The 16,154-nt window shown below is 33.2% G+C and overlaps 1 protein-coding gene across 1 annotated transcript; it reads left to right on the top strand.

Annotated features, from left to right (window-relative positions):
- Positions 1–2,427: 2,427 nt before the first annotated feature.
- LOC127810392 (probable serine/threonine protein kinase IRE) lies at positions 2,428–15,788 on the top strand. The gene is made up of 17 exons (XM_052349856.1): positions 2,428–3,040; positions 3,484–3,551; positions 3,683–3,859; positions 3,997–5,364; positions 7,073–7,245; positions 7,462–7,708; positions 8,007–8,099; positions 8,185–8,325; positions 8,457–8,549; positions 11,727–11,934; positions 12,050–12,135; positions 13,204–13,292; positions 14,063–14,114; positions 14,191–14,247; positions 14,331–14,498; positions 14,917–14,997; positions 15,143–15,788. Exons 1-17 carry the CDS (start codon positions 2,674–2,676, stop codon positions 15,233–15,235), a joined length of 3,561 nt encoding a protein of 1,186 aa, XP_052205816.1. The 5' UTR covers positions 2,428–2,673; the 3' UTR covers positions 15,236–15,788.
- Positions 15,789–16,154: the final 366 nt, after the last annotated feature.

Raw genomic sequence — 16,154 nt, 5'->3', positions numbered from 1 at the left:
GCTCTTTCAAGATAAGACTGAATTACTTATTTGTCCTTATAAGATAATTAATGCCATTTAGTGCATTTTAAACATTTAAATTTATTAAAAAATTTTATTTATTTAACTCTTATAATTAATATTTTTTAATATATTTTTAAATTATTATATGTTTTGACAATTTTTAAAATTTAAATGACATTATTCATTTCATTGATTTTAAAAATTTAAATTTCTCTCTCTCTATATATTTTATTTAACTCTTTTCAACTCTTTTTAAATTTATTTTTAGACATGAATTTGAAAAATAAAATATTATTTTTAATTTTAATCTTAATTTTTTTGACAATTCATATTAATATTTTAATCATAAATTTGATAATAGGGATATTTTGGTAAAAAAAACCCTTATCTTGGTGCTTATCATATGTATTAACAAACACATGAAAAGAAAAAATATAATTATCAGTGGATTCTAAAAAATTTAACAAATAATCTGATAGAAATCTTGGAATGCTTCCCGGTTTTATCTTGATCATTTTATATTTTGATCCGGAAAGCATCCCAATCTTATCTTGATACCACCTTATCTTGCTCATTTTAACAAACGCCCCTTAAGCTTACAGTTTGTAACTTGCTTAAGTGTTGTTCTATAAAGAAAGAAGATAAGTGTAGGTCAAAGAAGATCGGTGTTGGTCAACTGATGGATGCGTGATACATTAGGATTAGTATCAATAAATCATGAATTTGATACTTAGTTTCGACAAGAGCCAAAGGTTGATCTGTAATTTACTTTCTCTACCAAAATCAAGGGCACGAGCGATGGGACAGCGCAAAGAAGATAATTTCAAAATTTTATTTTCTATAATAGTGTTTATTAAAATGAGTATGATAAGATTGTATTAATATAATTTATTTTTAAGGTCTAAAATAATTTATCTAAATGGAGAGAGGGATAAATTTATCTAAAAATTTCAAAATAAGAAGTTATATGACTTATTTTCAGCTAAATTTAATAAATATAATAAAAAAAATTATGTGATATTTTTTATATTTTATTTTTTAATTTATATTTTAGTTAACAAACACTATATATAAAATTAAATTGTTGCGTAGACACGTTTTGCATTTTTTGGTCATTTTTATTTTCTTAAAATATTCATTTGCAAATTAGTGGTGGTGAGCTAAAGCTTGGGCCTGGGCTTGGTTTATGTTTATCGAGCTTGAGTCAAACTTACTAAAATTTGACTAGACTTTACTTGATTGCAACCCTATTTGTAATCAACTTGGAATGTTGTTTAGATTTTTAATTTTTAATATTTTTATTAATATTTTATATATTTAAATTTACATAATATAAAATATAATATGTCATTATATAAAATAATTTTAAATATTATAATATAATATAATAATATAAAATATCATTATAAATATTAAATTTAAATATCTAACTAGTATTTTAATAATATGAATATCTTACTCTATATTAACTTACAACTATTAGAATTTTTTAAATTATCTAAAATTGTATTTTGACGCCTAAGGCACGAGAGATAACTTCAAATTGAAAAAAAAAAAAAGAAAGCATAATATATATTTTAGGGAAATCAAAGTAAAAATATAAAAATACGTTCTTTTTACTGTTTTTTAAAATAAAATATGAATAAATAAATAAATAAATAAATATGTTTTGAGTTTTAAGTTTGTTTTGGTTGAAAACACTCAAAATAACTTTTTGTTGTTTTGAGTTTTTTTATATTTTTTTTTATTTTTAAAAATATATTTTTAAAAGCAATAAAGATAATGTATTTTCATTATTTTAGAAAATAAAAAATTAAAAATGACTTAAAAACAGTAAAAAGAATACAGTCTAAGGGTTTATTCAGTTAGGATTTTATTATTTTTGGTAGTTATTTTCTAAAATAAAAATGTTAAAAAATTATAAACATTTTTAGTTTCCATAATGAATTTTTTTTTTCATTGTTTCTTCTATTATAGTATTTTTTATAAATTAAAATAGAGAAAATACTGATGTTCTAAAAATCAAATTAGGGTATCAAAGTGAAAGGGAGAGAGATTCACGGTTTAGTGGTCATTGGGGTTAAAGTGACCCTTTGTTTTAACTATGGTTCATGCAAAAAAACAAACTTGTTTTTTGACAAATAATTTTTAACCATGAACTGGGCCAACCTTTAGTTATGTTTTCAATATTGAAAAATACAAAGAAAAATTAATTTATCTTTTTTAAAATTAATTTATTTTTAGAAAGCAAAACAATAACAAGAGAAGGAAATGATTTTTTTTTTTATTTCCACATTTTTTCTTCTCTTTCTTTTCATTTTCTTTCATGTGAGTGTTGTGTTGCGTTGAGGGAAGCACGTTCTCGAAACCGAATCCTCTTATTCAAAGCCTCTTGCGTGTCACCCTCTTAACGCTCCCCTTCGACCCTTTCCCGCGAAAACCTCTCTCTCTCTCTCATGCACACAATTTCCAATTCAATCCCTAGTCTCTCCTCTGTTTCTCTGTCCATACAATCGTTTCCGTTCCCTTGTAATTTTCCTTTCCTAATCTGCACAGATTGGCATCGTTTACTTGAATCCACCAATTCAATTATCTCGATCTTTCTACAATTCTCGTATCTTTCTGGGATTTGCTATTCATCGACTCACAATGCAATGAAGAACCGGATCAATGTCGAAACCAGATCAATCCTCGAATCTGAACATGGGCCATGAAAACAGTGATTGTTCGCCGCCGCGGCTGAAGCTGAGGACCGTTCCGCCTATTCCGGCGCGGCAGGGGACTAGCAAGTCAGAGGTTTCCGGTGGCAGCGACGAGGACGAACAGTTATCTGAAGACGGGTCGATTGTTCACGCGTCTTCTATCGGTCTTAATCACATTCGCACTAAATCGGCTCCCCTTCCTTCGCCTCTTCGGTTTCCCTCTTCTGTTGCCGCTCGTTCGAATCTCGGCCAAGAGTCAAAGCAGGGGAAGGACGGAGGCGCCCATCCTTCCAAATTTTCGACATCTCATCACAATCCCACATCCATAGAACAAGGTCAATTCTCCCCTCTAATCTTCCTTGTTTATTGTTAGATCTTTATGCTATGTTTTCGTTTTTGATTTGGGAAAATAGAAGCCTGATGATCATGCTTAAATGCAATGTGAGAGCGTGCATATGTTTTTATTGATTTTATGTTGCGTGGAGGAGGAAAAATGAGAACGGTAGTCAATTTGAAGATTGTCTCTGCCAGCTTCTTAGATAAAGAATCGAAAAAAGTCGTATCCCTGTTACGATCTTCCTTTGCTTGTCCATTTTATTTGTCTCAGTAATAGTTGGATATATACTGGGAATTCCTAGCATTTATGATTCTTTCATTTTGAATGTAAGAAATATCACCATATGCTAACATCAGTAGTGTGTGCTCAGAGTATCACGTAAAAGACAACCATTTCCTGTTGTCTATTATTTTTAATGTAAGTGGTGTTAACTATTTGTAGGTAGAAAGGGTCAGTGGAGTCATTCCAAATATTTCAGAGTCCCATCACCAAATGGTCTGGAACTGGAGGTGATTCAGCTCTCACTTATTGTATTTGCTTTGTTTTTCTTCTCCCCTTACTCTTATATTTTGTGCTTTCCATTATAAAGTTAGCTGGATGAATTAGGTAGTTGAGTTTCATTGTGTTGCGCTCAATGTAGGGTCATCATGCAGCTTTTGCCAAGGAAGTCCAATCTCCACGATTCCAGGCTATACTGCGTGTTACAAGTGGACGCAAAAAGAGAGCCCCAGATATCAAGAGCTTTTCTCACGAGCTCAATTCCAAAGGAGTGCGCCCTTTTCCATTCTGGAAGTCTCGAGCATTCGGTCATATGGAGGTATTTAAATTTTTTCTAGCTGGCTTCTTTATAATAGTCACATTCTCTCCCCTGCTTCTCATTTAATGTTCAATTTTAACTGTTGATTATTTGCTCACAATTGCTAGTGCTACTCATTGTGTATTATCTTTTTCCAGGAAATTATGGTAATGATCAGAGCAAAGTTTGATAGATTAAAGGAAGAGGTCAACTCTGACTTGGGTCTGTTTGCGGGAGATTTGGTGGGTATACTTGAAAAAACTTCAGTGTCACACCCTGAATGGAAAGAGAATCTGGAGGATCTGTTAGTTACAGCCAGGCTTTGTGCAAAAATGTCACCAAGCGAATTTTGGTTGAAGGGTGAGGGCATTGTTCAGAAACTGGATGATCTTCGTCAAGAACTATCAATGGGCACACTTAAACAAGTTTATACCCGCCTTCTGTTTATCCTCACTCGATGCACTCGGCTTGTGCAATTCCAGAAAGAGAGTTTTTATGAAGAAGACCACATTCTGTGTCTACACCAACTCAGTGACCTTGGAGTCTATCCAGAACAAGCTTTTGGGCCTCCACACGAAGAATATAGTGACTCATTGGATGGAAAGGAAGTGTCAGGAAGGCAGAAAAATAAAGCATATGGTCTGGACCAGAGAAATCTAGCTACTAAACAAGATCAGGTAAATCAAAACTTTGAAAGTGGAGGTGATGCTGGGGAGGTTAGTACCACCAAAAGTGTTGCTTCATCTACTGGCAGCTATAGGATGTCATCCTGGAAGAGATTCCCATCTGCAGCTGAAAAGAATCGGAAAGGCACAGGTTCTCTTGACACCCCATCCAAGGAGAAATCAGATCTATCACATGCAAAAGATGAAACAGGCAGTGTGGATGAAAACAGTGAAAACCTGGATACTCTCTTGTGCACTCGTGAAAATTCAGAGACACCATCGAGAGTACGAAAAGTTAACTGTGGACTTTGGGGGGATCAAAACAGTCTAACCTATCATAATTCATTGATATGTCGAATTTGTGAGGTTGAAATACCAACCGTACATGTGGAGGCACATTCTAGAATTTGTACAGTTGCTGATAGATGTGACTTAAAAGGTTTAACAGTAAATGAACGGCTTGAAAGAGTTGCAGAAGCTCTTGAAAGCATATTGGAGTCTTGGACACCAAAGAGTTCAGATTGTGCAATTGGAAGCCCAGATGGTGCAAGAGTGTCTAATTCAAGTTTGCATGAAGAGCTGGCTGAGTTATCACCCAAGCGGAACAGCTTATCACACTACTGCTCTGAAGAAATGCTTGATTGTGTTCCTGAAGCTGATAGTTCATTTGGCATGGGTATCCAGAACACTTTGCCTCACATTTCGTGTGAATCACGGTCAGTCTCGACTCCTCCAGATAAGAAAGCCTCATCAGCTGGAACCTTAACGCCACGTTCACCATTAGTAACCCCGCGGGCAAGCCAAATTGAGTATCTATTGAGTGGACGGAGAACTATAACAGAGAATGAAAATTATCACCAGGTGCATATTATTTCAGTTCATTCCATTTATTGATCTTCTTCCACGTGACAAATCCATCTTATTGTCTCACACATCTTATTTTTAATATGAGTTATTTTGACATTATTACAAATAACCTCATTTTTAATTTTATCTCATAACTGTAAATTCATCATAATATCCTTATCTCTGTTACAATCATATTTTGCACATGTTAGTGTTTTGGTGTTTTGTTGCTTGACATTATATGTTATACAACAAATCTGGTTTTATAGCTGCTGTTAATGAAATCTTCCCTTCATAATTATATACACTTAATTTGTAGTTACTAACAGATAAATTTTGAAGTTTGAGTTAGAAATGATTTTAGTTTTACCTTAGAGACCCATAATTTTTCTTAAATACAAATTACGCTTTGAAGAAACTGATTTTCAACCATCAATTTTAATTGTCATTTTCAAATTTTAGTTAAAAGAATCATGTTCAAATACTTGAATACTAAACATTTAATAATTAAAAATTTTAACACTTGATTTCTAGTTTTATCAAGTTAACTGTTGTAGAATCACTTAAACCTTTTACTAAAATTAATTTATATTTTGTTTTTGAGTTTTTAAATAACTTGTCGCTGGAAAAAATGAATGCAGCATGGCTATATACATTAATTTGAATATAGTATATACTATATATACATGAAGTTTTTGAATAATTTGTAGCTCACAAAATTAATGAAGTCAGAACATGAACTGTGAACATATACCAATCCGACGCATATACTCAGATTGTCGTGCATATCCGGTAACTTCTTGTAAAATTAATACAGGCTTATTTGGGTATTGCTGCCTATATGTGAAAGTAGCAGGTTCTGCTTTGAACTTGTACTACGAGTTTTAGTAATCAACGTCACGGATTATCTACGTGACATCTTTCGCTCTTCTGCACTATCTAAACCTTCTAATTCATAAAGTAGAAATAAAAGTGCCATTTGATATTATGGCCAAAGTTTCTCTCTTATGAATATGGATTTTTGGAGTATCAGAACCCAGTCCTTTAAGTTGGCTCTCAAATTGCTAGACTGATGAATGTTTTCTTTTTTGTTGCTTAACTCCTGCCCGGCATAGAATCCAATATTCTTTTCGTTTATTGATGATTCCATGCTAAAAACTTGCCCATTTCTGTGAGAGAAAGCAAATGTGTTGAGGTAAATTTTTTACAAAACGTTTTGTGCAGTTTCTAGTTTGCCTATGTCTCTGTTCTTCTCACAAAGAGGTGTAATGTTGTAACTTTAGATAAAACTAATTCTAATAATATTTTCTGTATGACACTTGTCCAGTAGATGTATGTTTACTATTCTTGATGCTATTATTGCCCATGCAATTTTCAACTTGAGCTGTAGCATGACTGATTTCAGAATATTAGTGGAGTTTAGTTTATATTATGACTTTTTATATGTGGAAACATGATATGTTCTTCCAAATGGTCCTCATCCTCGAGTTTCCTGAACAGTTGTTCACTCTATTTACTCCTATTTCATTTTTATCGTGAGACTCTGCTGAAAGTGAAATCTACCTCTGGCATTTCCCCGGGGGTATGCAGCAATACCTGCTTGTCTGCCTTTTATCTGTTATTTTGATCTTCTAAGATATTACGACATAAACAACTTGCTTTGTTCTTTTTTTGTTGTTTTTTCTTCTGAAATTAATTTGCTAAAAGTACCATGGGATTTCAGATAAACAAATTAGTGGATATTGCTCGATCTGTCGCCAATGTAAACGCCAATGACTATAGTGCGTTGGAGAATTTGCTTGATCGTCTAGAAGACCTTAAGTATGCCATACAAGACAGGAAGGTGGATGCCCTTCTTGTGGAAACATTTGGAAGACGTATAGAGAAACTATTACAGTGAGTCTCCATAAACTCAAGTATTTCTTCTGGTTTTTCAGAAAAAAACAAAATTACTTTGAGTTCGCGCTACATATATATATATATATAATTCTTTTTTCACTGCACTAAATTTACTTGTGCCTTTCCTTTTTTCAGTTTTACGTCCACGGTTGAGTTATTAATTCAGGTCAAAGAACTGTTTCTGAATTTTGTTTTAATCTTCTAAAACTACAGGGAAAAATATGTACATCTTTGTGGGCAGATAGAAGATGAAAAAGTAGAATCATCAAATAACATGGCTGATGAAGATAGTTATGTGGAAGATGATACAGTTCGTAGTCTTCGGACAAGCCCTCTCAATCCTGCTAAGGATCGAACATCCATAGAAGACTTTGAAATAATAAAACCAATTAGCAGAGGAGCATTTGGACGAGTTTTCCTGGCGAGAAAAAGGTCAACTGGAGACTTATTTGCTATAAAGGTAAAAGACCATATCCAGAGGTATTTGAAGCATTCATCCTTCGATGATTTTTGTATGTATGTAATACCTGGTAGTTTTTATAGAAAAATCTGTCTTAGCCCTTACTCCTTGCCACTTTTCCCCGAACTAATTGTCAGTTTGAATCTTAATAAATATATCCGTGTTTGCCTTTTTATCAATCTTAATTATTACATGTAGTGCGTATCTTTGCAAGCATATGGCATCAAGGAGTTTGTTATCTTCATCCTTATTCAATCTATGGCCTGTAATAATGTGTATGCTGTTGAAAATTTTACAGGTTTTAAAAAAGGCTGATATGATTCGTAAAAATGCAGTTGAAAGCATTTTGGCTGAGCGTAATATCTTAATCTCAGTTCGTAATCCTTTTGTGGTGAGCAGACCCCAGAAGTCTTTGCAAAGGAATAAAGCCTTTACTTATGGAAATAACTTTCTGACATATTCCTTCCAATGAACAGGTCAGATTTTTCTATTCCTTCACATGTAGGGAAAATCTGTATTTGGTCATGGAGTACTTGAATGGAGGAGATCTATATTCTATGCTGCGAAATCTAGGGTGCTTAGATGAAGACATGGCACGCATATATATTGCAGAACTTGTAAGGAACTTTTTGTAAATTTAATTTAGAAATGAACACTTCATTTTCATGTGTTCTGTCATCCTTTCTTTTCTTTTTCACTTTACAAGTGTCATAAATAACTTCAGAGTATCTTAATCTATTATTTGCAGGTGCTCGCATTGGAATACTTACACTCCTTAAATGTCATCCACAGAGACTTGAAGCCTGACAACCTGTTGATAGGTCCAGATGGTCACATCAAGGTCAATATCTTATATTTCTAGTTTCCACATACCAGTCACTTTTGTGTTAATGAGAGAAAATATTGGCAAATATGTGGTTTGTTGTCATAATCAAGCAAATAAGACTTGTATATGACTTAAAGCTGTATGGCAGATCCGTGTAGCTGCATAAACTACAGGCTTGTGCTCTTTAGGAGAAGAGACAACCTAAATACACACACACACACATATATTTGTTTTCAATAGTTTGATTCAATTTGTTTAACATGAGCAACCTTCGAAGCAATTTTCATGAAACAGTACTTAAGGCATTTTTGTTTATTTTATATAGGGTTTAGCACTGAGGTGATGTTCAAAATTGTGGAAATTATAGAGAAACCAAGCTAATAAGCCACACTTTGGGAGAAAGTGATGAAGAAAGATTAAAAAGAGAAACCAAGGTGTCTAAAATCCAATTTTGATTCATGCCTTGTAGGTTAACTATGAAAGCTATATACTTATTGATGTGCTTAATGGAAAGGTATAGAGATCAACAAAAGGATTTTTATATAGTGTTTATAGATTTATAAATAACTTATGACAAAGTCCCTAGAGACGTCTTATGGATTTAGAGAAGGGAAGAGTTTGAATGCTTATTTACAAGTTGTTGAAGACATGCATGAACACGTGGATGAGATACTGAGGTTTTTCAACTACAATTAGATTACATCAAGGATTTCTTTTAAGTTATTACCTCGTTGCCCTAGTGATAGATGAACTCACTACACATATCAATGTAAAGGTGCTTTGGTGTATGCTATTTACACATGACATTGTGCTGGTGGATGAAACGAAAAGAAAGCATGAATACTAAGCTTAAGATATGGAAAAACACTTAGAATCTATACGTTTAAAGTTAAAGTAAATTGAAAATCAAATATGTGGAATGAAAGTAAGAATATAAGCATTATAAGTGTTGCTGAGGGTAAAACTTAAAGATCAAGTCATATTAAGAAAGATTAGTTCAGATATCTTTGATCAATCATCCAAAAGATGGGGAGACTAAAAAATGGGAAACTAAAAATGTAAGTGTAGATGATGTTATGGTAAAACTCAAAGATCAAGTCATATCAAGAAAAGATTAGTCTATTTATATATATATCATTGTTTAATCATAAAAAAAATGGTGGGATGAATGATGATTTTAACTATAGAATTAAAATAGGATGGTTAAAATGGAAAAAGTATCTTTGACCAATCATCCAAAAGATGGGGAGATCAATGAGGATATTACCCATAGAATTAAAGCAACATGGTTAAAATGGAAAGTGCATCTGGAGTTTTATGTGGCAGTAAGCTTCTATTAAAGCTAAAGAAAATTTTGTAAGAGTTATAAGACTACTTTGTTGCATGGTATAGAATGTCGGGCAACAAAGCACCAACATTGCGTAATAGAGATGTATGTGCGGCCATACAAGAAAAAATAAATTTAGAGATGAGGTTATTCACAAATAAGGTCTAAGTGGTTCATCTTGAAGATGAGATGCGTGAGACCTAATTAAGATGGTTTGATCATGTGAGAAGAAGACCAAAAGATGTTCTTATGATGAGATTGGATGATATAGAACAAGTATATAGCAAAAGAGGTAGAGAAAAGGCAAGAAAAACTTGGTTGGAGGTGCTTATATATGATATAAGAGCCTTACAGAAGATAAGGCCATAGATAGAACTGAATGCAGAAGTAGAATTCATATAGTTGACCCCACTTAGGGATAAAAGCTTGATATCATGTTTTGTATATATGGTTTAGCACATTTCTTTCACTTTCTGTATTTGTTATTTAGGGCTTATAATCTGGATGTGTGGAGTTACTTAGAACTTGCAAAAGCCAAAAGGAATAAGAATCATGCAACTGGAGAGACAAAGAGGCAATATGAACTTTTTTGCTTGCTCTTTTCTTCCCCCTTTTTTTATTTGTCTAGGTAATGTGGCACAGAAATGCAAGTGCATGAGATTTTGCCACCGGGAGGGTTATCTGCTGAGGATTACACAAACTTATTTCCAGCTGTGGAGAAGTTGCTTCTTGTTATAAACCATAAAACCGTGGATCGAAGAATATTGAGAAATGAGAAGAACAAAAGAGAAAGAAGAAAGGAGCATGAGAAGATCGGAAAAGACAGAGAATAGATGTAGAAGCAGCAGAGAAGAAGAAAGAACATTGAAGGAGAAGAAAATTGGTAGGAAAATAATTGACAATCTTTGTATTCAGTAGACAATCATCCAAATCTAAATAATTCATAAAATTTAAGAAATTTATATATTTACAAATGCCTACCCATTAGGATTTATATACTAGCAGACTAAATTAAGGAGAAAACAAAAAACAAAACATATTAATCCTAACTAAGGTTGGAACTCAAATTAAAGTGGGAGGAAAACTTAAAATCCTAATCAGTTCCTAAATGACTAAAATCCTCCATAACTAGAATTACGACTCCGAAAATGATTAGAACTATTGATATCCATCATTTTGCAACTGCAATTCTATCAAGACCTTCTTCTGAATATAAACCCTTGTGTTTCAATGTTGGGTTGTTTTACAAACCATTAGCATGGTCTATAAGATGCATTTTTTCATATCTATCAGGTGAATTTGAGAGGGAGAGATCAACTACTTAATTTGAAGGTGTAATAAATGCTGAAACAAACAAGCAATCATTCACTGTTTCATGCACCTATTCAGAAACTTCTGTGCATCCTTAATGAATTAACTGTGCGCTATTATGCAGTGCAATATCATGAAACTGCAAGTCCTGAAATGGCTCTGAAATGATCCTTAATGTTTCATTTCTATTAATTTCTGAGGGAAAGCAAAAGGCTATCCTTTAGCCAATCCAAATAGTAAAAAAAAAAAGGTGATCTCAGTTTGAATAATCTATTAGAAGATACGAGAATTGCTGAGCAGTCTTCTCTTAATAGACCTTGTACTTGCTCAAGTTTAAAGGAGGTCAACTATTTTGTCTTATGTTTGATGACTGAAGTCCTACTATCCTTATCATGTCAGTGCTGAAAAGCACCGGGGACATTAACTGATATATGCCATTGACATGTTAAGTTCCATTTATACCTTATTCTTCTTTTTATTTCTTTTACTGGCACCAAAACTGTAGTTAATCTATTACTTATCACTTCTCACAAGTCTAATCCCTTCTGTTACAGTTGACAGATTTCGGGCTCTCCAAGGTAGGACTCATTAACAGCACAGATGACTTGTCAGGTCCTCCAGTTAGCAGCACCACTCTTCTAGGAAACGATGAACCAAAAAATGCTCCAAAACCATCAACGAAAAGAGAACAGCGCCAGAAGAAATCAGTTGTTGGTACCCCTGACTATTTGGCACCAGAGATACTTCTTGGCATGGGACATGGTTCGGAAATTATTATACTGATGATGAATGTTTCATGTGCTTGCTTTAACAACTTTGCTCCTTTTTCTTCCCGTGGTTCTGAATTGTTTTATCTATCCATCTATTCTTCTCACAGGTGCAACAGCAGATTGGTGGTCTGTGGGTGTTATTCTCTTTGAGCTCCTTGTAGGAATTCCTCCTTTTAATGCAGAACATCCACAGGCAAGTTGCCTAGACTTGGAAATCCCAAGGATCTCAGGAAGTGGTTTCTACGTTTATACATATATAGCTGCACAATATTATCACTAAAAATTGACTTTTTCCCCTTAACTTTTACTTTATGCAACAGATATTGAGAAATGATGTAATTAACATATTAGCTTAAGTTGTTGCAATTAAAATTCTGATAACCATAACATGCCTAAACTTTAGTTACTTGGGGTAGGATGCTTGGGTCCATTTTCTCCAGTTTGTACCATTGGAAGCCATGTCCTCGTTTAAGTTTCTTTCTTGTTCCCTCTATATAATCCTTGTTGGCCTTTTGGCTCTTCCTTATTTTTTTTCCACTCTCAACATTTAACCCATTTAAAGTCCCAGTTCGTCCATGTTGAAGAGGACCTTACCAACTTAAAAAACTTTCCTTCATTTTATTTTTCATATAACTAAATTCTATTTATCAATTTGTTCTGAAAATAGTAATGTCTTGAATAGGCAGAAGAAAGACAACTTCATGTTTGGCCATTTATATATTTATTTACAATTTGTTGGCCAGACAACTTTTGGGCCTTGGTTGTTATATAAAAACTGAAGTTAATGATAGTGTAGTTGATTTCTTTGATATTCTTGTTATATAAGAATTATTTCCTTGAACAATTAAATATCTGATTGTGACCTAGAAGTCCTATTTTACTCTTTTTAGTCTAATGATAGCTATAAATTTATATTCATTACCTTTTTTCTCTTAATTTTCTTTTGGTTTAATATTTTCAATTTTTGTCTAGAATTCATGGTATTTGATCCAACAAGCTTTTAATAGTTCAAGTAATAAGTTGGCCTAAACTATTACTTCTATGAAAAATTGGATTATTAAGCACTAAACTTTTACCATCTTGATAAACATTTATGAGAATTGTTTTTGTCAAAGTAATTGACCTTTGGGGCCCGAAAATGTACATATAGTCTCTGATATCTTGACCACATAAATGAAAATTTAGACTTTATTTATTATTTTGTCGTACATCCTGATTGAATTAGGTCTATTATTATTACTGATGTGTCATGTTACTGCAGCAAATTTTTGATAACATCATGAATAGAGATATACCTTGGCCTCGAGTACCAGAGGAAATGAGCTGGGAAGCATATGACCTAATTGATAAGTAAGTTTGCGAGAAAGATAATTTTTTTTGGGATGGTATGATAGTTCATATATGCTCTTCTTGATAGTCAGTGGACTATTTATGCAAGTTCCTTGTTGGACTATTCTTTGCCCCCGCGCGGGGGGGGGGGGGGGGGGGGGGAAGGGGTAGAATTTTTGTGTTAATGCCAATAAGTAATATGGAATTGAGGTTGCTGCTGCATGGTATTTATATTTTGTTGATTTTATTACTTATTTTGATGTTAAACAGTTTACTTGCAGAGAATTTGTTACTATTTTCTATAAAATGGTTTTATTTCATCTATGTTGGGAGCTCAAAAAGTTGCCTCTTCTCAAATTCATCTCATGAAGCAATAGGAAAGATAACCATCTCTCTCTCTCTCTCTCTCTCATAAACTATGCATTTTCGTATGGTAGGTGTCTGTTACATATGACCCCTTATATGTAATATAACAGATATTTTGTTCCTGCCATTTCTGTATTAACTCATTTTGGAGTTATAAACAATTTAATGTGCTGCTATGCAAACAAAATGTATACATATATTTATAATGCAAGATGCTGAAGATCTAAAGTCATAGAAAATTGGCTTCCATCTACTTTTTCTGTTTTTTACCTTTGGCAAAAGTTTGGAGTTAGCAGCATATACCTTTGGTGTATGATAATAACTGGCTGTTATATTGAAGTGTTATTGTGTAATCATTTGGTTCCTTTTGCACTTGGAGATGTGGCCAAGCAAGATATCAGACTTACCTATTCCCTTTATTTCAGATTGCTGTTAGAAAATTCAGTTCAAAGATTAGGTGCTACTGGGGCTGGAGAGGTATGTGTTTTTTCTGCACTTAGTCAGGGCTTAGTTCAAGTGATGATGGCAATAAAAGTTAAAGTAAATTTGGCAGGTAAAGCACCATTCTTTCTTCAAGAATATCAACTGGGACACACTTGCAAGACAGAAGGTTGTTTGAATCTTTGTTTTCTACTGAAAGCAATTGATTGTTAGCCATATGCAAACTCTTTAAGGTTCACTTGTCATGTGCAGGCCATGTTCATACCTTCAGCTGAACCACAAGACACTAGCTATTTCATGAGCCGCTACATTTGGAATCCAGAAGATGCAAATGTTGGTGGAGGCAGTGATTTTGAGGATATGACTGAAACAGGCAGTATTTCAGGCAGCAGTGGTTCATGCTACACACAGGATGAAGATGTATGTATGGTTTTGTATGATAATATGTGAATCACACTGATGGATCATAACACAGGCCATACATGATCTAATATATGTTGCTTCAGTTGAAGATCACAGAATTCCACATCCAAACACTCTAAATACATATAGTTATGGATACAGCTCCGATCTGACTAAAAAAGGAAATTGAAAATGACTACTGTAACTGTAATATGTTCACCAGTATAGTTAAAAACCAGCGAATACCTGAAAGCTTTAATGTATTCAAATTTTGTGGTCTTGGTAAGAATTCTTGAAATCAAGTTATGATCTAAAGATAACAAAAGCTGTACAATTTGATCTTGTGCTCATTATTTTCTTTCCAGCTTTTTTTTTGGCATGCAAACCTGTTGCAGCATTTGATTATCTTTCTAACCATTATGCTTCTCTAAAGCAGGGTGATGAATGTGGAAATTTAGCTGAATTCAGTGCTCCAAATCTTGATGTGAAGTACTCATTTAGCAATTTCTCATTTAAGGTGAGACTCAGATATGACAAATGGTGGTAAAAATAAATGAATTATTCGGGTTCACCTTGAAAGCACAATTGTTTTCTTTCCAAAGTTACACTCATTTTCAGTTCAAAAGCATGAAATCCAATGTTGTATTATTTTTTCTTTGTAGAATTTGTCTCAGCTCGCTTCAATCAACTATGATTTGGTTGTGAAGAGCGTCAAGGGATTACCAGATACCGCCAAGGAGTCCATTCCAAGATAGCTTTTTGATGGCTTCACTATATGGATCCTTTTAACTCAACCGTGTAGCTCTGTGAGCACTAGTTGATCTCCCTGCTGGCTATTAACAAGGGATTAGTCCCTTGTTGAAAAATGTCATTCAGAGCCAGCAGCTCTTCCAAGGCCCCCCCTATTTCTGAATCAGCTATTAGAAGACAGATGGGATTGAAAATAGCAAAGAACTTTGGTGTGTAAGATATAGTAATAGAATCATAAAATTGCTATATGATGATTATGCTCTTTGATTCATCCATTTCCTTGTCTATACAAAACAGAGAGTCAATTTGAAGTCCTGACATGTGGTTGCATGTATATTTGTCTATGACCACATGTTTCTTTCTTTTTCTTTTTCCAGTAGGAGCAATTTTGTTTTCGATTTATTTATTACTTTTCATCAACGTGTAGGAGCCAATTGACAATAACTTTCTTTGTAAATTGACAAGTATAGCTTGGAGAAGCTTTGTTGCTCCCATACTTTGGTTTGTTTCATTGCTGAAGAAATATATAGAAGTTTAGCCATGGTTTATAGAGATTCATTTGGAATTTGTACATGTGTTCCCATTTGTCGATTTATATTATATATACAATATACTACTTTAAGATGAATTATCAGCAAAAGATTGATGTTTCTGGAAATTAAAAAATTTGGGTATTATAATATAAAACATATAACATATTAATGTAATATATATTTTTAATATAGAATTTAAATTTAAAATAAAATATTACTATTTCCTAGTATGTAAATTATATAACTCATAAGCAAACAATGAGTGTATTAAACCTCAAATTTATGAGGAATGTGAAAACTAAAAAATCTATCATAAATTCATGATAATTAATATTTATGAAGATATTGTCAATATATCATTTTAGAGACATTTTATTATAAGAATTTGTTT

The sequence above is a fragment of the Diospyros lotus genome, chromosome 1, assembly GCF_014633365.1.
Source record: "Diospyros lotus cultivar Yz01 chromosome 1, ASM1463336v1, whole genome shotgun sequence".
NCBI classification, from domain to species: Eukaryota; Viridiplantae; Streptophyta; class Magnoliopsida; order Ericales; family Ebenaceae; genus Diospyros; species Diospyros lotus.
This window is presented reverse-complemented; position numbering and strand designations above follow the sequence as displayed.

Excerpts from the sequence above, each read along its gene's own strand:
- LOC127810392 (XM_052349856.1), top strand. The coding sequence starts at position 2,674 with ATGTCGAAACCAGATCAATCCTCGAATCTGAACATGGGCCATGAAAAC. Across the intron at positions 8,100-8,184 it reads CAGTTCGTAATCCTTTTGTG|GTCAGATTTTTCTATTCCTT; the intron begins GTGAGCAGACCC and ends TCCAATGAACAG. Across the intron at positions 12,136-13,203 it reads TTAATGCAGAACATCCACAG|CAAATTTTTGATAACATCAT; the intron begins GCAAGTTGCCTA and ends ATGTTACTGCAG.